The sequence below is a fragment of the Lepidothrix coronata genome, unplaced genomic scaffold (assembly GCF_001604755.1).
Source record: "Lepidothrix coronata isolate B3197 unplaced genomic scaffold, Lepidothrix_coronata-1.0 Scaffold192, whole genome shotgun sequence".
In the NCBI taxonomy this organism is placed as follows: Eukaryota; Metazoa; Chordata; class Aves; order Passeriformes; family Pipridae; genus Lepidothrix; species Lepidothrix coronata.
Window position 1 is genome coordinate 1,592,244 of NW_016690372.1, and position 22,979 is coordinate 1,615,222.

The 22,979-nt window shown below is 39.8% G+C and overlaps 1 protein-coding gene across 11 annotated transcripts in view; it reads left to right on the top strand.

The window, feature by feature from the left end:
• LOC108505488 (neurexin-3) overlaps positions 1-22,979 on the top strand; it is a 915,200-nt gene that overhangs the window by 747,227 nt on the left and 144,994 nt on the right. For all 11 annotated transcript variants that reach the window (XM_017831536.1, XM_017831535.1, XM_017831539.1 and 8 more), the window contains one exon: positions 21,100-21,281. In XM_017831536.1, coding sequence (XP_017687025.1) covers positions 21,100-21,281 — 182 coding nt within the window. The remainder of the gene's footprint in view (positions 1-21,099; positions 21,282-22,979) is intronic.

Genomic DNA, 22,979 nt, shown 5'->3' on the forward strand with positions numbered 1-22,979 from the left:
ACATTACTCCTAGCTGTTGCTTTTTGCTGCCACTTTGAAAGTTTATCTCCTTTTTCACTATAGGAATCTTTCAAACACACTCCTTAAATAAGCCGTGTGTAGAGTACATAGCTTTTTGTTCATCTCATCAGTCACTGCTTTTAGATCTGGATAATTTATACTGGAGTAGAAAGGGGTGAGTTCAGCCAATACTTCTGTCTGCTTTTCTTCTCAAATGTTAAATAGGTTGATATAATGAGTTTAAGTTAATGCTGAAAAATACATACCTTTTATATGTCTATGCATTAATATTATTGACACACGTGCTGGTGTTGATTGACTCCTTTTTATAGTAGTGGCAGGCAAAAGACACCCTATTACATCAGAGTCCCCTTGAGCCAGTGCTGAACAAACAAATGACTAATTGTAATTGCTGTATTGGAGATACTACCCTGTAATGTCAAAATGGATGCAAATGAATTTATTAAGGAACAGAAGGAAAAGCAAAGGAAAAATGGGAGCTGCAGTAATAGGGTTGTGTGCCTGGAAGCAAGAAGAATTTTATTGCAGAATGCTGGATAGACTATCTTTTAAAACAGAAATATCTTTATTTGGGTTGTGTTGCAGTAGTCTCTAGAAAGTCTGATCAGTGGCCAACCTTAAGTGGTATACATGTGTAACTAGGAACTTCCAGACACGGTTCTCTCTGATTAAATGCTGTTTGCCCTACCCATAATTTCATAACTCACTTCTCATGATCTTGTTGAAGATATATGTCATAGGAGAAGATCTGGAGGGGGAAATATTGTGATTATTTTCTTTTCTACATACAAAGGGTAACCTGGAAGGAAAAATAAGTATGAGCATAAAAATGTATGATGCCAATGTTACCAAAGAAGTAAATGTAAGTTTTGCAGTTTAATTAAAGGAAACAACTTCTTTAGCCTTTCCCCTTCTAATAAAAAAAAATTATACCAATATGTTTCTAGTAAGGAAACATGCTGAAATGCTGTATCTTGATTTATATAACTGTTAGTGATGGAAATCTCCACATGTGAAGAAAGTAAGGGTTGAGTGACAATGGAAATTTATTTTTCCTGTAAACTTGTTAAGCAAGATGCTGGCATATTGTTAAAAGTGTGGGGATGGGGAGGGCTCTTGTGTTTTTGTTAGTTGGGTAAGCTTGTATAGTTACTACTGTCATGAGAGTCTGACGTGGGATTTTGGGATATTATATATATTTTTTTTTTAATGCTGATATTTTCTTAGTATCTTTCTTTTGATTCCTTTGTTTCTACGAAATTGATCCTAAGTGGTGTGTCAAAAAAATCCACTATGTTTCTACACATCAAAGAGCTTCTTTTTGTAATGCTGCATATGAAAAACAAGTGAGTGTAGTGCAAATATGGTGGAAAATAGCTAGCTATCCTAGATATTTGAGATACCAGCTCCCTTCAGCAGTGGCTGAGAGTGCTGCCATTTTCTTAGTGCTTGCTGACTTAATACAGAAATGTATGTAGACCATAGTTCTTATCATGCCTGAGCTCAATGTGGTATCAATGTCTGGACTGGTTGATCTTCATGAGTGAACAAATAACAGAGTTATTTTGGCATCCGCTATCACACAGTCTCTCTTTTCTCTGTGCAGCATTATTTATGCACTCTGCTCGATGTAGGTCAGCTGTAGATACAGCACAGCAAACTAGCTTGCACAGGACAACCTTAAGCTCCCTCACCACATACAGTCACTTGACCTAACTCAGAAGAGAGGATTGTACATCTTTTACACTGTGTGGCTTCTAGTCTTTTTCCACTGGCTGGTCTAGCTGCTATGTAAGCACTAGCAAGTCTTCAGTTTCCTTTTGCTCTACAATGACAGTAACTGGTTGTTGATAAACTGTGCCTAATGGCAAAATAACTGGACAGAAATATCTGTTACACTGTCCGACTGTGTGTGGTTAAAATCTGTTCTGGCAGTGTTATGTGAGGATCGCCTTGAAAGATCCATCTCACGTACTCATGGAATATATTGTCATAGAAGAATGTGAATAATGGAGGAAGTTCTGATATATTCTGTAACAGGTGGAAAATTTCACTAGTAGTGACTTCAGTTTTCTGATAATTGGTTTTCCCCAGTGTTCCCCCAATCCAATATGTTACAGGAGGTATTGTATCTGATTATAAATTAAGATGCAAGCAAATACTACTTTGAAGTACTGCAATGAGCATGGTTTAATTTATAGCCAAATGTACTTGAATCAAGTCACTGACCTGAGATGAATTGCTCAGATTTATGCTTGTTGCAAGGTCAGAATGACATTCTCTTTTGCTTATGTTTGTGACCTTACTGTTCTGTTGTGGCAATTATTTTCACCTTATCAATTCAGCATTTTATGTCTTATGGGAGAATCAAATGGAGAGAATAAAAGCCAAAGACCCCTGTTCAAATATAAATAACTTTGAGGATTAGCAAAAATGACATGGAAACTGATTGTATGTAAAAAGAAATAAATTAATATACAAATGTGTTAAGTACTTCAAAGCTTTCCCTGTATGGAAGCCACCTTTCAAAATAACCTCTTAACCTCTGAACAAAGGAAAATGAGCCTGTGGAACAGCCTACTCCTCTGAGACCATTGAAAGAGAATTGGCTTTTCCTGGAATTTGCTTCCTGCTCTAAGCATGCATTCCAATTTAGTAGTACTGAAGGGAAGATATAGCTGTCAGAATGACATGTTGGAAGGAATTCCCTGAGGAAAATGCAGCTCTCAAAGGCTTTGTGAGTATCTTCTAGCAGCATTCTCTTATGGAAAAGCCAAAAGAATTCTGTAGTAATGTTATTCTCTAGAACAAAGGAGCTGAGAGCTCTTATTTGAAGCAGAACACCTAAATCTGAAGAGCTGACCTGTAGCTAAAATGGGAGAAAATATCAGATTAATGGAATATGTGTCTAGGCCCATTCCATAAGGAGGAAAACATATTTCTGGATTATCAGTAAAATGGGGCAGTATGTTATATGTAACACTGGTCATACTTGGTGTGTTCATGAAACAGTTAATCACATAGCTCAGGAGCAGGTTCTGCTCTTTGATGAACTAAGTGGCTGATCTTGGAACAGCAACTTCTCTTTGTGTTTTCAGGCCCTTAAATAGATGAAGTACTGCTTGCAGGCCTGAGACTGAGTTGTCACAAAGGGAGATCTATTTTTAACAGGAATGTTGAGGAGAACACATGTGAAGGGAGGAAATTCTTTCTAGGATAGAAGAAATATTAAGATCCAAGAGCCAACATCCCACTGTGGCACTTTAATCTTCAATAAATACAGTGAGGAATTGTGAGATACTTGGAGAGAAAGTAGGTGGGAAGAAACAAAACAAAACAGTGAAAATCTTATTAATGACTGGGAAAAAAAAAAGGCAATGGCATGTCTGCTAGAGAATTACAGGGTAGTCAGCCTAGCATCAGTTCCTGGGAACATCACTGAGCAAATTTTCCTAGAGGCTACTTGCAAGCACTCAAAGGATAAAAAGCTAACTTGGAATAGCCCACATGGATTTACTGAAGACTAATTATGCTTGGCCAAGTTCATTGCCCTCTGCAATGAGACTGGCTTTGCGAATACCAGAGGTACAGCCTTCTACAAAGGCTTTGATACAGTCTCCTGAAGTATCCCTATAGCCCAGCTTGTGAAATATGGGTTAGGTAAGTGGATGATGAGGTGGGTGGGAAGTTGGCTTGACTGCTGGTGCAAAGGGCTGTGCTCCCTGGCAGAACGTTCAACAGGCAGTTTTTGACTAGTGTTGCCCCTCAGGGGTCAGTGCTGATGCCACTACTGTTTAATGTCAATGTTGATGACTTGGGTGATGGAACAGAGTGTACTCCCAACAAGTTTGCACATTACCGAATTTGGGACAGCTGTTGATGAGCTACAATTCAGAGGGATCTTAAGAGGTTGGAGAAATGGGGTCATCATGATGAATCTTATGAAATTTGACAAAAGTAAATGCCAAGTCATCTATGATGGAAAGTTCCTGTGCAACAGGACAACAGGTTATGTTCCAACTGAAAGGAAGAAAGCAGCTGTGTAGAAAAGGTATATAACCATTAGAATTAGAGTCAGCAGTGTGTCCTTGTTTGGAGAGCCAATTGCATAGTGATCTGCCTTAGCAAGAATACAGTCAGCAGGCCAAGGGAATGGTTTCGTCCCCTGTAGTCAGTACTTGTTAGACCACATCTGGAATACTGCATTCAAGTTTGGGCTTCACATGGCAGAAGGCTACCAAGGTAGTAAAGGTGCTGGAAAACATGACATGTGAGAGTCTGAGGGAACATGGTTTGTTCAGCCCTGAGGGAAGAGAGGTAGGAAATACTATGGTTGTCTTTAACTACCAGACTAGAAGTGTATAGAGAAGACTCTTCTTGGAGATGCACAGAAATAGCATGAGAAGAAATGGGCATAAGATGGAATGTGGAAAATTGTGATTTAATGAATAGGACAGTAAAGTATTGGAACTGGTTGCCAATGAAGAAGTTGTTGAATGTCCTTTCTTTGAGGTATTCAAAACTGACCTGAAGTAGTTCTTGAGTATTTTGCTATCTTTGGCCTTACTTTGGGTTGGAGGAGAGGGAAACTACATGACCTTTACATGTTCCTTCCAATTATTCCATGGTTCTTTGTTTCTAAGCATTTGAAGTGTGAAGGCCTATATGTTCCCTGTTTTCTATAGGAGTATGGAATTGACTGAACTCTCAGCATTATTCAGTGCAAGGTGCAGGCATTGGAAATTACTTTTTATCCGTATTTTGCTGTTTATATATTGCATTCAGAAGGAGGCTTACAAAAGATCAAACATAAATGATCAAAAGTTTGAATAACTAGGGTTTATAAAAATTTCGTCTTTCTGTCTCACCTGAAGAAGTCAGGAGGTAAGTGATTATATGCTTCTTGCATGTGTCTCTAGCTGTCACCTGTGGACCTCTGTAGGATGCGAGTGCTGCAGTTTGAGGAAGAATGAGTGACCCTTAACGGAGGGCTTTAGAGGCATTCTAGGCCTGGAGATGAAAGGATGAAGAACAAATCCTCTGTATTATTGAAGTGTGTGAAAGGCATGAAAGAGCTAGAGGTAAATCAATAGTTTGCATTTACAGCACAGGAGAGAGAAAAAAAGATAGACTGGGATTTATTTTTCCAGCTGATTTGAGAAAGATTTTCCCCCCCTCCTTAAGGAGCACAGATCTGAACTTTATATAGAATTCTGTGGCTTTGGCACCCTGAAAGGTGTAACTGAAAGAGAACTGTTTCTTGTGTTGTCTCCCAAATAAATGATGTAGTAATTAAATGCTTTATTGCGAATGCAGCTGGCAATTCACAATAAAGTGGTAGAGACTGAAACTAAAATACTTGCAAAGGTGGAGATGAATACACACTTGGAATATGAGTTCAGAAAATGTTTATCAATTTTAATCAAACTTTCTCAGTAGGAGTAGGAGAAAAGGTTAACAGGACATGGCCTACCCATTTTTAGCTGTTTCTTCAGCCTTATTAATTTAACTTATCTCTCTAGAACTTCTTAACAATACCCATTAAATATCATATGGTTCACTTACTACTCTAGGAAGTCTCTTCTACATGTCTAGCTAGGTGTTTGGTAACAGCTGTCACTGGTCGACCTTAGCACTGTGTGGTGGTGTGATGCATCATCTTGTAATATAATGATAGATTAATTTCAAACATGAGTAAGTTAAATTTCTACTATTAGTTTGTGTAGGACCCCTTCAAGAATAGGACATGGCCAGGGCATTTAAGATCAAATACTGTCTAGAGGTGCAAAAATGTAGCATTAAAGCATAATTTAAAATGTGTAAGAAAAGATAATAGCCTTCTCTGTGATGATATTACGGATATTATCTGTAGTATTCGTAGAAACTTATTGCTTCTCTACCTGATGTCACCTAATACTTTCAATGAAGTGTAGGGAAATTGCAGCTGTCATTAGATTGATGTGATCAGCCCACAGACCTTTCATTATCCTCACTTATGTGACACATGCTGTTGCTTTGTGCAGCTGAAGGCCACAGACTCAGGGCCTCTCAGGTGATGATGATTTTAATCAAGATTGTAACTGCTGAATTTCTCAGGAGACAGTAGTGATGAAAAAACTTTAGAGAGTGGCCGAATATCGAAGTCATTAGACTTACTGGTGGCCTTGGACAGGGGAAGAAGTGTTGCGTTTACTAAATGCCTCACACAACACATATTTGACTGTGATATGTTCATCGTGGCAGTGTGAATATCTTAGTCTCCAAGTAGTGTTGAGGCTATGGCATTGTGTACTTGTATCACCCTATTCTTCTGGATAAGGTCCAGGAGCTCCTTTGCCACTGAATCTCATGGCAGGAGCTGTTGCTGTGTGTAACTGTAAGATGGAGGCCAATCTAGTGTAGTGTTAAAACTGTGATGCTGAGGTGCTTTCTAGTGCAATGATAAGAAAGGACCACAGTGGATGGCTTTTGTGGCTGAACATCCTTTGCCATGAGAGAAGGGTAGCCAGGCATGGGAGATAAGATGTCTCCCGTGAGTGATATTACATTTGTAATTGGGAAACCAGAGGATGCTGGGAAAGAACTGATACCAAAGACAAAGCAAACTGTCTGAGGGGAACGAAGGTCAAGGTGAGCTGGTTCTTCAGAACCACTCTGCTTTTTCTCTCCCCTGCTGACTTTCTTCAGATACAGTTGTTCTTGAATGATCACAATCAGTATATCAAAATAAACGCTTTATAGAGTAAGGTAAAAGGAGTTGCTGGCAAGACTGTAAATCTTCTCATGGAACAAATGATAACTCAGCTCAAGAGCCCTTTTGTCCTGGGAGTGTGGGAGGGATATAAATTCTCTGAAAGTATCTGTCAGTCGGAATTGCTCTGCATTCATCATGCCAGCCCTCTGTATCATTCATGAATGTCATAAGACACTAAAGAATTGGCACTTCATGGTAAGAATGATTAAACAACCATTACACTTGTCTTTTACTCTGGCATGGTACTTTTAACAGATTGCCTGTATAAAGTTCGCGTATGTCCATCTCTCCTACTGGTGGATGCCCTTTCGTGGTGGCAAGAAGAGGAGGTAATAGCAAGAAAAGCTGCATATAGTTTACGTAGAATAGTCTATATGCCGTATTGCTAGCTCTGGATGCTTTTTGTTTTTACACTCCCACTATGTGACCTTGGGAAGGTTAGAGAGAGCCTTGGGAAGAGTGAGCTTCCATAAATGCATTTCTTGTCATCACTGGCCTTCCAGTACTTGTGAGGGACAATGTTATATTTGAGGTGAGGTCAAAAAGCTCAGAACTCTGAGTTTCTTTTCCTGATAGATCAAAACGGCCCCATTTAGTACTACAAGGCTAGGCTGTGTCTACAATAGCAATCAGCATGACAGTAGTTTTCAGAATGAAATGTAATATCAAGAACCTGAGATCTATACTGCAGACATTTTGCTTCTGAAGTGTTACTTTGGACTACCTCTAGTCTGGTACTATAGACTAATATCTTGTTAAAAACTGGACTGCGTCTTCCAGTTTGGTTTTATTTGAAAGGAATCAGGTTTGTATACTCTTGAGACTGGTCTGAGGTGAATCAAAGCATGGCAAGTGGTGATACATCAGGAAGTTTATTTCAAAAGCATACTGCTGAAATGCTAATGACTAGCAAAAGGCTAGATATCTGAAAACCTGCTGCTTATTCCAAACTCTGCTGCTAATTTAGCACATTCTATTTGGTAGAACTCTTACCTTCAGAGTCTCTGATGAATACCTAATAGCTGGTATTTCTAGCGCAATTGCTTTTAGCTGTCAAGACTGAAAATTCACTTCTCTTGTAGTGAAGTCAGTAAACGTAACTTTATTTTCTGTTTTGATATCTATGATTAAGGAAATTTTAACAGGCACGTAAGTGTAGTGGGTTGGTTTTTTGGATTTTTTAGGCCTTCCTTAGCAACGGGGTCTGAAATCTAAGGAAGTATTCCATATCATCCCTTTCCGTAACACAACATATAAAAGGTGCAGATAAGAGGCCATCGCCCTCTTTACTCTTCCGGTGGCTGAAGACGACAGGTCCCTCTCGCAGATGGCTTTGCTTGTATAGGCCAGGGCCTGCTGCTCAGACCTGCCGTTATCTCTGTTCCATTCGAGAGGCGTGGGGAGTCAGTTCTGCAGTCCCATTTCAGGGAAGTATTTAATCCAGGTTTTTTTGTACAGTTAAAAACCCCAAATCCTTGTAGTCTCAAACTGGTCATGCAAGATGTTATGCTACTTAAACTTGAAGTGGCTAAATGAAACTGAGAGAACAGGAGTTGTCTTTGTGGTTTTGTTTTGCTTTGGTCTTGGTGTGGTTTTTTGCTTGTTTTTTGGGTTTGGGGAGGATTATTTTGGTTGGTTGGTATTCATTGTTTGGGTTTTCTGTTTGTTTTACTTCATTTTTTTCCTGACAGTTTATTTGTTTTAATGTAATAAACTGTAGCTTAAGGATGAAGACTAGAATGAGATTCTTTAGAGGAGAGTTGAGTGGGATGAGATCAATACTAGCAGTTTGGCTTCCATCCATCCTGACTAGGCCATTTTGTTACCATTCAGATTCTGTAAAACTTTAGTGAACTAACATATCTATTCTTCCTTCAAGCCCCAAGTGAGCTATGAATCCTGCTGTGCTTCTCATTCTAACAGTAGTCTCTGTATTCAGCTCCTCTGGCATGCTGCCTTCTGGGCTTCTTGAAGGACATCCTCTCTGTGTGCTTTTTTATCAGGAAATACCAAGAAATAAGAAATTGCATCCTGTCTCTACCTCCTCTTTGGCAGCAGAATGCAACTAAGAAATTGTTCCATCTTCCTTTACTGAATTTAGTCACAGTTGCACCTAATGAAGTCTCTTTGCAGGTGGTGCATAACTTGGACCCCAGTAAACATGCCCTGCTGTTCTGCAAGGGTCACACTTTCTGGGCACTTCTGGTCAGTGAAATTCTTATTTCTCTTCTGTTTGTATCTTCTTCTGTCTCTTCTTCTGGTGCATAGTGTTTTTAAGTTGTTTGTTTCCTATAGTTTTCGTGGTTTTCAGGTTTTGTAATGTTTTTCATACTCTGTAATGTGTAGCAAAAAAAGAAAAAGAAGACCTAGAGAAATTGTCCTTGTGGACTTTTTCGGGATTGATAGGTTTCATCTGGCTGCCTAAAGCTGGGGTCTGAATTTGATGGCACAACTGATCTCTTTACTGAAAGAAATTACTTAAGGATTGAGAGTGGTGGTATGATAAAAGTCTGCAAGGCAAAATTGACACTGAGAGGAGAGATATAGGGACAGATTACTATGCCTTACAGAACAAGAACTAGGGAATATGTCATCTATTTGGCAAGAGCAAGTATGAAAAAGATGATTCTTCACACAGAAAGGTGATTCTTCTTCACTCAGGCTGAAAGAGACCTCAGGAAATCTCTAGTCTTAAAGCCCTTCTTGGGGCAAGGTCGCTGTGAGGTCAGATCAGGTTGCTTGTGGTTTTGTGTAGTTGTATCTTGAAGACCTCCACATACAGAGACTCCAAAATCTCTTTGGGCAGCCTGTTTGTCCTTGTGAGGAGAAAGCTTTTTCCTTCTATAGAGTCAGATTCTCTCACTTCAAACTATGCCAGTTACATCCTGTTCTTTGTCTTTGCACCACTGTGAAGGGCCTGCCTTTGGCTTCTCAATAACCTCCTTGCAGGTGCTGTGACACTGTCCTTAGGTCCCCTTGAAGTTGTGTCATCTTGAAGCTGATAAAGCCCAAATCCTTTGGTATTTCCTCACAAGGCAGGCACTTCAACCACCTGACCATCTTTGTGGCGCTTCACTGAACTTGCCCCAGTTTGTCAGTCCAAAATTAGATGCGTAATTCTGGATGCAGTCTAACAAGCACTGAGTAAGGGGAAATGATCACTTCATCTACTAACAGCCTAAGGTCCTGCTAATAGAGTACAAGATGCTGTAGGCTGCCTCTGCTGATGGGGCCCACAGCTGGCTAATGTTTAACTTGCTACATCACTGGCAGATTTGTGTGAGTCATTGCTAAAGGTTTGTAAGTCATTATTGTGAATGCAAAACTTCTAAATGTATTCAAGGAGAGAGTGGATAAGTACTTGAAAATTAGATCTCTTTGGGATTACTGTATAAACAAACCATATGAGGCTGAGTTAATTGATGAAAAGACTCATGGTCTGGATGCATACTTTAAGGAAATAGGCTTGGTCTACTCTTAGTTTTCCTTGGGTGTCCACTTGAGACCAGCGCTGAAGACATGATAGTCAACTACCATGATCCTTGTCTGACCGATCATGTTGTTATAATGGAAATTAGGGTATTATGAAAATATTTTCAGAGTTGCAATCTGTTACATTTAAGCTGGTGTGCCTGTGGTCATCTTGGGTCTGTTTTAGTCAGCAGCTAATTCCTAAATTCCTTATGGGATGATAAACATCCCCAACATGCCCACTGGCAAATTCAGATGTGGGGAAAAAACACAATCTTCCCAGTATCTCAGATTTAGAGAAATCTGTAGTTCAAGCGTAAGCTGTCTTGGACCTTCTAGTAGTTCTAGGAACATTCCCATGCTCTCCTCCTTTTCCAATCTTTTTAATGCAGTGTAACTAATAAGAAGTAGCATACTGTCTGATCCGATTGTTGGTTGATGCACCCATACTGGGAGGAAAGTGACTTGTATTAATTTGCTGTCATTAAAAAAGACAAACATAGAAAGCAGGCGTGATCTGAATTGCTGCTTCCGTTTTGTGTTGCAGCTTTTATAGCTTCTCCTCCTCTTTGTACAGAAGCAGCTCCTTCGTATTTTAAAGTGAGAAAGGAATTTCAGTTTCATGTCAAACAATGTCTGCTTTTTGTGATGACTGTGGTGTTCAGTTTCAGTCTCGGAGGGTTTGTCAAGGGAAGAGCGAGTATCCTGAAGGGAAAAAGAGATTCATGAGCTAGTTCATGAGCTTTGTATTTTCCATGGCTTTAAGTTTTCTTTACTCTTGATAAATAAAAGGATGTTTCAGCAGTTGTATCATAGAAAGCATTGGGTTGGTCTGTCTTTCCTAGTAGGATGGATCCTGTGATGCAATGGCCAAATGAGTCAGATAATGATGATTAGATCCTCTGTAACCTTTTTTTTTTTCTTAATCAAGGAGGTGTTTGTATTAATACACCTTTTAAACTCAGGATGTGGAAAACACAGCAACTGAGTTACAGAGATGTACAATTGCCAGAGAGGATCTTTAGATGAAGGAGGAATAGGACTTTTCATTCTGATTGATGATACTCAGTTTTGACTAGGCTTCCATTTCTTGATGTGCGTGATTGAGTGAAAGTAACTGAAAAGATGTCCCTGGGATATCCTGATATTGTAGGTCATTCGTATAGTGTAAGAACACTGGTATATATGCTTGAGGGCAGGGGAAGTGTCAATGTCTAGCTTGGTTTTGGTTCCTGAGATCTCATTAATTCTTCTGTCTAAGAACTCCTTATTCCACTTCACATCACACGAAATAAAAAGAGTAGTAAAATAAATATTAGGATAACAATGTAATTGAAGTTTAGGATTGAGGGCAATAGGACAACAGCTTATAACTAGAGAAGGAAGAATAGCTGTTGTCAAGATTGGTGGCTTGGTAAATATGGAAGGGCAGAAGGAACAGGACACTTCTCCCGTGGTCTTTTTTGGATTCTCCATTATATATTTATTTGATAATGGTAGTGGTAATGCTATTATGCATCTCATGTAACTGTGGGACAAAGAAGCTATATTATGCTGAATGCAATGCATTTAGTGCACAACACCCATGGGAGTAACTTAAAAAAATAAAACTGCAGAAGCTGGAAACTGGGAACACCTGTTAGGTCATCTCTAGACAATACAGATGTTCCAGCACTCCTAGAGTTGACCCAGTTGAAATGATTTCAAGTAATGAAGAGTCAGCTAAATTTTCCATGCTCTTCAGTAGTATATTTCAAAATTAGGTAAAAACTTTACCTATTTTCATCACTATTGTTGTTCTTAGTGCATATAGGCACTGTTTCATTTCTTTGACTGTCCTCATAATATTCTTTCCATTCTTTACTCTTTTTACTACTAAGAAATTAATGGAAATTTGGAGTATTCTATGGTTATTATGGTTATTCTATTTGATGTGGCCAGAATGAGTTAAGTTGTAAAAACAACTGTCAGAAGCTTCGTTTTTTTATCAGCCAGTACACATCCTTTTGACAGTGTACAGGTTTCAGCTGATGTTTTATTGTCTACATTGTGATGTGATAAACTTTGGGGGTGCAATAAACAGACAAGCCATTTGAAAGTTGTGGTGCTCTTTTCTGCTCTGTGCAGTGTGTGTTGTTGGCTTTAACTCCCCCTTAGAACTGGTGGTCAAACCATGGCTTGTTTTTCCTCAAGAGTGTAGCAAGATGCTACACATAAGATGCTGAACTGTCTGGGTGAGTTAAGGCCTGAAGAGCTATGCCACAGTTGTTTCTCTGACTGGAAATTGAGTGGCCAGATATGCAGTCTACCTTAAACTGTGAACATATGGCAGAGACCTTAATTTTTGGGCCAGTAATCAGATCTATCTAATCAGATTTCAAGCAAAACCTCCAATCTATTTTATTGGAGTTTTGTATTAGAACAGAAATTGATCTTAGCAGCTCTTCCTTGTTGCCTTGTACATCTTCACTTGTGAGGGCAGAATAGCTCTTTATATACCATGTTTTTTGGAACTGCTTTTTTATTACATGACCAAATAATGATGCCTCCTGCTGCAGCAAATTTTGTCTCTGTACTGAACTTCTGCAGATGTATGCCTGTTCTCTTCTCACTTGCTTTCATGCCAGTGTTCTAACCTGCATTCCTTTACTAATGCCTTTTCTGGTGATGGAGATAGTAAATGAACTGCCTAGTCCAGGAGCAATAAGATAAGGGTCACCATTACTTTTTCTTCTTTATGTAAATTTGGAAAAAGCTCTACCTTTTCTTATTGAGACTTTGTGGAAATTTTTGAATGTCTGTATAAACTATCATGTCTCCATTATTTAATTATGCCTTTAGAGGGCTGGTGATATAAGGGCTGCTAATTACAGGTGCTACCAAGGTTTCCTTCCTGATGTGAATTGGCTCTTGATTTTCTCATGTAACCTATGGTCATGTCTAATGTGTTACTGATTCCATCCTTTGACAACACTGCTTCTTGAAAATTACCTAAATTTTAGTTTCCTGCCAAGAAAGAAGAGCAAAATGCCATCATCACAAATTTTCCTGTTGTTGAACTGATAGCTTCTTGTTAAATAGTAGAAGGTTATGATTATTTATAAACGTGTTAGGACCTTTAGACTGGCATATGAAATACCCCAAGAGACTCATCAGAACTACTGGACTAAGCAGAAAATATAGTAGGATCATAAAGTAGGCACAAAGTGGGAGGTGGGGAGGAAAGGCCAAGAAAAGCAAGCGCTGGGTAAGGAAAATGCAGTAGGATTCTTTTCTTTGAATACTTGCATTGAATTTTGAATACTTACATTTGAATTTTGACTTTAAAAATTGGTGTCTTCCATTTCTCCTCTGAGGAGTGGTTTAGGAATGGTATTCCCCAATTGAGTGTATGGTGTTCTATACCATCTACGTCGTGCCGAAATCCTACACCTTCCAACAATATACGTATATGCACAAGCACAGATATCGTTTCCGTAGTCATAGTCTGTCCCTCCAAGATGTCTGTTGAGTTCATTTGATCCATGACTGTGGGTTCTATCCATCCGAGATGTCTTCTAGGGCAGGAGAGCTGGTGTGCTGTTGGCTGGTTCCAAGCTGCATCAGGAGCTCACAACTGGTGTATCTGCAGCAGTCCATACTCAGTGTTCATGATAGTTATGGCACACAGTAGTAATGTCAGTCAGCAACCAGTATTATACAATTCAACATTACAGACTGTTCTCACCCCAAAAAATTAAATCCCCTGCAGGTAAACATTGTGTTTCCCTATCCCTCTGCACTACCCACCAAGTGCACACAGGTCCTTGAGCAAAAACAATCCCATGGATGGGTTTGCCTTTGCTTGAGGCAGAACTAATCCAAACTGTCTTCCTTAACACACTTCTTGTATGTGCCACGGGGACTTTATCCCCTTCTATGGTACATAGAGGTTCTGATTGAGCAGGGCCAGCTTGACTGGTAGAGCCTTTAGTGTCAACTAACCAGGTGGCCTTTGCTAAATGTAGATCCTAATGTTTGGAGGTCCCATGACCCGCTGCTTTCAATGTGGCTTTTAACAGTCCATTGTACCGTTCAGTTTTCCCAGAGGCTGGTGCGTGATAAGGAATATGATATACCCACTCAATAACGTGCTCCCTGGCTCAGGTGTCTATGGGGCTATTTTTGACACGAGTCCCATTTTACGACTCACTTCTTTCTGGGGTGTCATGTCACCACAAGACTTGCTTTTCAAGGCCCAAGAGTTTCCTGTGGCGGTTGTTCTTTCTCTCAACTCATGTACCTGTGCTGCTATAGGTTTCCATCCCACTTCCTCATGTCCTCTCCATGGTCATGCAGATAAAACCATACCTGACTGCTCCTTTTACCAAGCTATGCTATGCAGAAGCCCTTCCCCCATCTGCAGAAAATTACATGAGGTGGTATAGAATAACCTCCAAATCCTAGCTATGCCACCTCTTGCTACTGCAAAAATTAACCCCATCCTGGCCGAAACCAGGACAATACTTTAAGAATTCTATGTAAGAAAACGAAGACATAATAATTGAAGGAAAGACATATACCTTGTAGCTTAGGCGGGAAGTTGATATCATTAAGTTTACATATCTTGTGGTTTTTGGCGAATTACCACCACAGTCAGGTTATCTGTTTATATTGGGTCATGAGTGACAGGGGGCTGCAGAGCACCCAGTGTGGGAGGAGGCCGTCAACTGCCATGTGATCTCAGCTAGCCCTGACATGGATGAAAACAACCAACAACATGCCAGAACCTCAACCTGTTGAAGCAGCACATAGTGCTGCTGCTTGGACATGTTTAAAGAAGGGCAATAGCTCTCGGGGGCAGGAAACAGAGAAAGTGGCGTGGGAGGGCTCATAGGAGAATGCACAAAGGGAGGAGGCACAGAACGAGGTTCAGGGAGAAGCATATGGAAGGGAACATTGATGGGGACATGCTGAAGACACATTCAGTTGAAAGGAGGCACTCTGTGTTGCATGAGGCATGCCTCTGAGGGGTCTGCAGCCCAGGACAGAGACATTCCCAAAGGAACTGGGCCTGTGGGTAACCTGTGCCAGAGCAGGGACACCCCTGAGGGGCCTGGGGCCTATGGGAAATACAGGAGTAGGAGCACTCTGAAGGACTGTAGCTCATGGATAACAGATGCTGTAGCAAAGAAAGCGGAAGGAACCTTCTGCACTACCTATTGTCTCACTGCAGCACAGAGGGAGGGGAAGTGAGGAGGAGGGAGGAGAACTGATGACCTGCAGCTGAGCTTGTGGGAGGAAGGAACTTCCCGTAAGTGTTTAATTGTTTGTTGTCCTTGCTCCCCAATGCCTGAATCAGTAATTAAACCTTTGTGTTAATTGTCAGTAAAACCAATTAAGTGAGATTACCCCAGTTGAGATTGTTTTGCCCATGACAATGTCACTAAGAGATGTGGCACTCTGGTCATGAATTTTGGTGTTAAGTAATTATTGTAGGTTTTGAATTGGCCTAGGTTCCTCATAATTTTCATCTCAAAGGTACTTTTTGGTTGTAAAAATATGAACTGTAACATCTACACTATATTCAACTTGTACTTACATGCTGGTGCGGCAATTAACCCTTCAGTGTATAAACATTGTAATAACTACCAAATGTTGCATTTTCCTGGCCACAACTACAGCTGTGCTGAGGCAAAACAGGCTGTTGATGGCTTAGTAGATGCAAATAGAGAATTTGCAATTGAATATTTAATTTGGGGAAATTCACAGGATCCCTAGGGCACAGAAGTTATAATTTGTGCAGATGTGGCAGACTTGTTTTTTACTACTTTACTGGATTAGTTTAAGGCAGGATATCACCATTGGCGAATCAGTGCTCAAATCAGTTCAGCAGTTTAATTACCTAGGTAGCCTCATCTCCTTGGATGGTAAGATTGATGGAGAGAGAGACAACAGATTAGGAAAGGCATATAGTGCTTTTGCAAAGCTTCATAAAAGAGTTTGGTGAAATAAACACTTGAAGAAAAGTACAAAGATCAGTGTTCACAGAGCCATTGTGCTGTCTACTCTCTTATATGGATCTGAATCATAGGTCATCTACCGCCACCACCTGCGACTCCTAGAATGCTTCCATCAACGCTGCCTCCATACAATCCTAAACATTCACTGGTCAGATTATGTGACTAATGCGTCTGTTCTAGAACAAGCAGCAATCACAAGTATTGAGACCATGTTACTGAGAACACAGCTGTTCTGGGCAGGGCATGTTTCAAGGATGAAGGACCACCACTTCCCTAAGATCTTGCTTCATGGTGAACTTGCCACCGACTGTCGCATGAGAGGAGCCCCGAAGAGAAGATACAAGGACTCCCTGAAACAACATCTCAGCCTTGGCCATACTAATCAACATAACTGGTCTACTCTGGCCTCAAATTGGGAGGTCTGGAGACACGCCATCTATAACGCTGCTGATGCCTTTGAGAACACACGCAGGATCACTTTCGAGGAGAAAAGAACGCAGAAAGAATCGTGTCTTGCAGAATATACCACCTAAGGAGTTTTTCTGCTGTGCCTTTTGCAGCCGGACGTGTCTATCTCGTATTGGCCTTTTTAGCCACCAGCGCGCTTGTAACAAACGCGGGTAGAGCCCTTCCCAAATCTTCGTTCGCGAAGCCCAGCCATGATGACTCTTCCTTAAAATAAGTTTTTGAAGACTTTGGGTGATGATGAGAAAACAGTGATAACTGGGTTAAAAAGACAGTTGATGGTGCCAACTTCAATTAGGTGTTTCTTAGCACAGCTCACTTTTAGACTTTTTTTGCTGTGGCTTATAATCTTGGTTATAACTTTTCTGTTAGGAGTTTTCCTTGAGGCATCTTTGCTTCAAACTATTGTGTCTTGACTGAATAATCTAACAGCTTTATCCATGAATATAGCTAGCAAATACATAATTTACCTAAGCTAGATATGCAGGCAACATTGTCGTATATGTTGCAACATATCCACCTTCGATGTTTAAATCTCTTAACACCAAAGGTGTAAGTTATAGCTACAAGTTATGTAATTTCTGGAAGAAGTCAATTGCCACTCTGTCACACTAAGTTTTATGAGTTTATAAGTTTTGTATATGCTAAATGTGTTATGGTGTCCTAGTAACTTAAATCTGTAGGGAGTGCTCCCTCACTATATGTATCTTTAGTTCTCTGAGCTCCCAATGATGACCAAATTCTGCATGCAACATCCCAGTAGAGTAGGTGAAAATATTCTGCTTTCATTTGTTTTTACATGTTGGTACAGTAAATCTGACCGAGGGCACTGTGAGATGTAAGATTGCTCACACAACTGACTGGGGAAATAACTTTGTGTGCTCATATCCTTGATTTTATTTTTTCTTCTTTTTTTTTTTTTCACGGTATAGGTTGAACTTAGTGTTATACAGTTGAAGTGGTGAAACACTGTAACAATAACACAATGAAATTAATCCCTCAGACTTTTCTCTTGTCAGAGCATAGTTGGTGTTGTATTTATTAAAGGAGTTACATAAATAAACCTTGATCAATGAGGAAAAACTAAATATAAAGTGGCTGCTCTCTGTCTTGAATAGAAAGTGTCTTGGAAAAAAATATGTGTTCTTGTCTAATAAAGTGGTCTGTAACAAAGCTTCAGTACAGTGAGAAGATCAACAGACTTTCATTTCACCAGCTTTTTGTAATCAGAGTTCTTTGGTTAAATATTCTACAATTCTCTACAACACCACAAAGTAAGAATAGTTGTGGTTGCTGCCGTCAAATAGAAGTATTTAAGTCAGCATGTTTGTGTTATAGGGTTTGTCTTTTTAGTTGTTTTTTCTTTTTATGTGATTACAATATGGTTGTAACTCTTCTTAAACTGCCTCTTCCACTTTTACTTGACGTTTGCACCTTGTGTTTTCAGACTGGATTGACTATTTTGTTCATAATTTGGGGAAAAAAAATTATACTAGCACAATGTTAATGTACATCTCTTTCCAAACGTGGCAATGGGTATCCTGTACATCATCAGAAAGATGGTGAAAGGAAGGGAGATTGATGTATCCAAAAAATTGTGCATTCAGCTACACACAGATAAAGCAAGTGGCCCATCTGTCATTATGCAGATATTTCTGACCTGGACAATAAGGAAACAACTGTTGGCCACCAGGCTTCTGCTAACAGGTCTGTGTGGGTAGTGCTGCTCTTGTTGTTGCATGGTTGGACATTAGGAAGAAATTTTTTACAGGGACAGTAATCAGACATTGGAATGGGCTGCCCAGGGAGGTGGTGGATTCACCATCCCTGGAGGTTTTTAAGATGAGACTGGATGTGGCACTTAGTGCCATGGTCTAGTAACCACGGTGAGGTTGGATCAAGGGTTGGACTTGATGATCTCAGAGGTCTTTTCTAACCTGGCTCATTCTACGATTCTATGATCTGAATTATCTTTGTTTCAAAAACTCGCTGCCTTGCCAGAATGTATGACTGCAAAGCCCATCACAATGAAAAGTAAAGTTGGACAGTCTGTGGGCCAGCTGAACTCCAGAGATGAGTTGACATTCCCAGTTGAACTAGAACACTACATATCTTCAAGAAGCAGTATGTAGAGCCATCTCACAGAAAACTGAAATAAGACCCAACAGAGGTAGATTTATACTGATACTGCTCCTTACCTTAGGAACCTTTGGTACCTCAGTACCAAAGTACTGAATATCTTCAGGTTAGGCTTAGAAGCAAAAATCTGTGCTCTGTGAGGAGAAAATAAGATCTGTTTAAGTTTCATGAAAGGCCTATGAGGACATGATTGGTTCTAATTGGCTCTCATTGGAGGACTGACATGGTCTACCTGCAGCCAAATGGCTCTTAGAGAGACAAAGAAGTAATTTGTCTTCATAAATAGTGAAGAACTCTCCTCCAAGCTTGTTTTTGCTGCTGAAGGGCCTGGTAACCAGTACAAAGAAAAGGAGGATAACTTGCAATTCGAGTGACAGTAATTTTAAAAAGTGGGGTTTAATCTGTGAAGCCATCAACAATGAGTAAATCTTGTTTTGCTTAGCATTTTGCTGTGCCTAGTTTTGGTCTGTAATGCGAATACACATGGAATTTATAGAACAAACTGAAGGAGTATATTTGTAGCATAGTTGTAGGGGGCTGTTGGTGTACCTGTGCGCAGGGGGAAGACATAGATAATTCGCTACCTGGTCATCTCCAGCTGTCTGACCATAAGGTTACAGATACAGTTGGGGATTTGTTTAAACAAACAAAGCCCCTTTCTATACATCTTGCAATACTCATGAACCCTGTATCTGGAGTTCAAAGGTCAATGAGGAGATGGAGTTCAGTCTGTAAAATTAGTCTTTCTGAAACTGAAATATGTGCACAGTTCCAGAACGCCAATGTGCTCTTTTGTTAATTCTGGATTATGAGCGAAATTTCCTGTCTAACCCTGATTTCAGACACATTTGTGTGAATTTTCTGAAGGCATTTTCTGTTGGATATGCACAGGCCTGGAAGGAAGGAAACATAATTCATTTTTCACTCTGTTATTGAGTCAGCCGTTCACAAATCATTTCAGTCCTGTGTGGCTGAGTTTCTGATGTCTGCTTTGGTAATGAGTTCTGAGATGTCCAGAGGAAGCCTCTTTAGCAAGGAGGAAGTGTATCAATTATTTCTGCTAATGTGTAGCATTTATTTGGAATTCAGATCATAAAGAGCTTTAGTGAAGCTGCAGCTTTGTAGGCAAGTGTAGAAGTTACCCATATATGATTCCTCTTTCTGTATCTAACTACATTTACTCTGCTCATGATTGCTTGATACATGCTTCTGGTTGGTGTGGTGGTAAAAAAAATCATCAGTTGTATTTTCACTCAGATTAGAAAATGTACCCAGTAATTACCTGTACTTTCTACCAGTATTTCATCCTTGTTGCAGTAATGGAAGCTGGTTATTTTTGCTTACTGTTATGTAACCATTGTAATAGTGCTTAGAAAATGAGTTTCACTAAGTGGCTGAAGCATTGAGAAATGTTGTTCCTGGTCTGCTTGTAGATTTGGGACTGGGACAGGAATTTCAGATATATTTTCCAAGAAGCTCAGGGGCTAATTTTATAACTACTGAGTTATAAAATCTTGCTCCTAACTTGGTGTTGAGTACAAGTCAGAATGTGAACTCCAAATGCTTTTGCTTCTCAGCTTCCTTGTCTGCGACAACAATTCCTCACTTGCGTGTCTGTCTTCCTCAGCTCAGATGGCCCTCATGAATGTGGGAGGACAGTGTTCAGCTTGGGAGAGGTTTGGTGTTGTCCTTAAAAACAAGGGCAAGGAACAAATTCCCAGGCTTACTGTAAAGACAAACAGTGTTGTAAATATGTGGATTAAATATTCAAAAATCTTAGGAAGTGTTGAGAAAAGGATAGGCTTCTACTGTGTGTGAATAGTCTTCAGCTGAAGGCAAGTCCAACCTCAAGGGGAACTGCCAAATATTTCCTTTAAATCCCCTTATAAGGTTGAATCCTACGCATTTGAAACAGAAGGGGCTTGTTGTTTTCCGCCCCCCTGAAAGGCAGTGTCCTGTCCAGCATTGTCTGGGATATTAGCACTAATGAAATAATTCATTCCTGATAAGCCATCTTGATAAGTTTGGATAAACTCTTAATTTATCTTTATCTTAAATGTTGCTTGTCTTTATTTAGGATCTAATAACGTACTTCATCAGGCCTGCCAGCAGGAGGCATTAATTGCACTCCTGTAACTAGGGAAGGCATGCGCTTGCTTAAATTGTTCCTCATGGAAGTCAAAGCATTACCGCCAGAGTTGGCAAATAAGTAACTAATACATTTTTCTTTGGTTTTGTATTTTTTAGCTGGTGCCACATATATATTTGGGAAGAGTGGAGGTCTCATCCTGTACACCTGGCCAGCTAATGATAGACCAAGCACAAGGACAGACCGTCTTGCTGTGGGCTTCAGCACAACCGTGAAGGATGGCATCCTTGTTCGGATTGACAGTGCCCCTGGGCTTGGTGATTTTCTACAGCTGCACATAGTGAGTATTGATAGGCCCATGTCTATGCCAGACCTGGGTTTCTGTTACCTGAATTTGAAGAAAACTATTACTCTAAAATAACATGTCATATTCTGTTCTTTCTATGTCTTCAGCACTTGTCAAATTAAACTGCCTTTAGTAGTTATTTAGGGTTTTGTAGAATTACCAACTGAGATGCACAGGGAACCAAGTCTTGATGCCAGAAGAAATTGGAGAGGGAAGAAACAAACAAAACAAAACTCAAAAGCCTTAGGTGATTCAATTAGCAGTAGGATTTATTTAAAAATTTAGGAAATGTTTTGCATCAGTGTTAATCTACTGTGGCATATGCACAGTCCTGAATACAGCTGAATTTCTGGTGAAGTATTACTATTCTTGGAAGGCAAAGAATAAAAGGGAGTGATAGGGTGTTGTTTTTTTCCACACTAAGAAAGTTAAGTGAGAACTGAACAGATCCTCAAGCTGATACAGCTGATGCTTGCTTTAGCAGGATAGTTCAAAAGAATAAGAATTTGGTGTTAGTGCAACATGGCTTTGCAAAAAGAGACGAGACTTTCTTGTGAGAGCTTGAGTGAAGGTGGCTTTAGAGAGAGTTGAATTATTTGAGAAAATAAGAACACTACAACTGGAAACTTTTGGAGTTTGTTACTTTACATGATGCTTTGGGAGGAGAAGCTTTGTCTTCCTTTGAAAAATAGCCAAGAGGTTTACTGGAGGTAGAAGCTGGTCATGTGACTTGATATTCGCTTATTTCCCCTGTTTTATGCATTAATTTATAGTGGAAAGGGGCCATTTGCAAGTTTTGAATGAGCTGGGGAGTTGTTAACATTTCATGGAACCTTGAAGGTATAAGTAAACAGGAGGAATGCCAGGGGCCAAAACAGACCAAATGTGAATGACAAAGGGCCTTATTCTGCTGCTGGAGTTTGCCACGTTCAGAATTGTATTGAAGCACTGGGTATATTGCAGGATTGTTCTGAAACAACCAGAAACAAGAGTCAGGAGCAGTAGTTATTGCCAGCATTTAAAGTGGTTTTATTTTGAATCCTATTGTAAAATTCAGATTCATTGGAATGGGTTAGCATATGGCCTTGAGCCATTAGACTGTCACCAATTCTGGTTTCTATCTTTTGTGATATATTCAAATATTTAGTTTGAGTTTTGTGCTAGAATGAAAATGAGATCAAATCCTGGTGTATTTTTTAATAGAAAAACACTTTTTCCTGCTTTCTTAAAAGAAAAACAAAACGAACCCCAGAAGAGTTGGTAAAAGTGAACAGCCCTAAACATAATTGGTTGGAATTCTGTGACTCACATTAAGCAAAAGTGACTGGATATGTCTGAGTGAGACAATGTATATTCTTCAGATGTTATAATACAACATGTGTAAAATGCTGTCAATTAACTGGAGAACAGTATTCCTGGCATGTGAGGAGAGGTGCAGAGATATAAATTTGTTAAGGTCTTAGAAAAAGCCTGAGATGGGATCATGTCGCTTAGTGGGATATTATAGAGAAAATGAAAGTCAGGCTCTTCTTTGTGGTAGTCAGTGAAAGGAAGAGAGGAAACAGACACAAGTACCAAAAAAGAAATTTTAATCCTGCATGAAGATAAGAATTTGAAAAAGGAGGCTTTTCAGCATTAATGATGAAGGCATAGAGTTTTTCTCTATATCTTGGTCTCAATTATCTGCCGTTC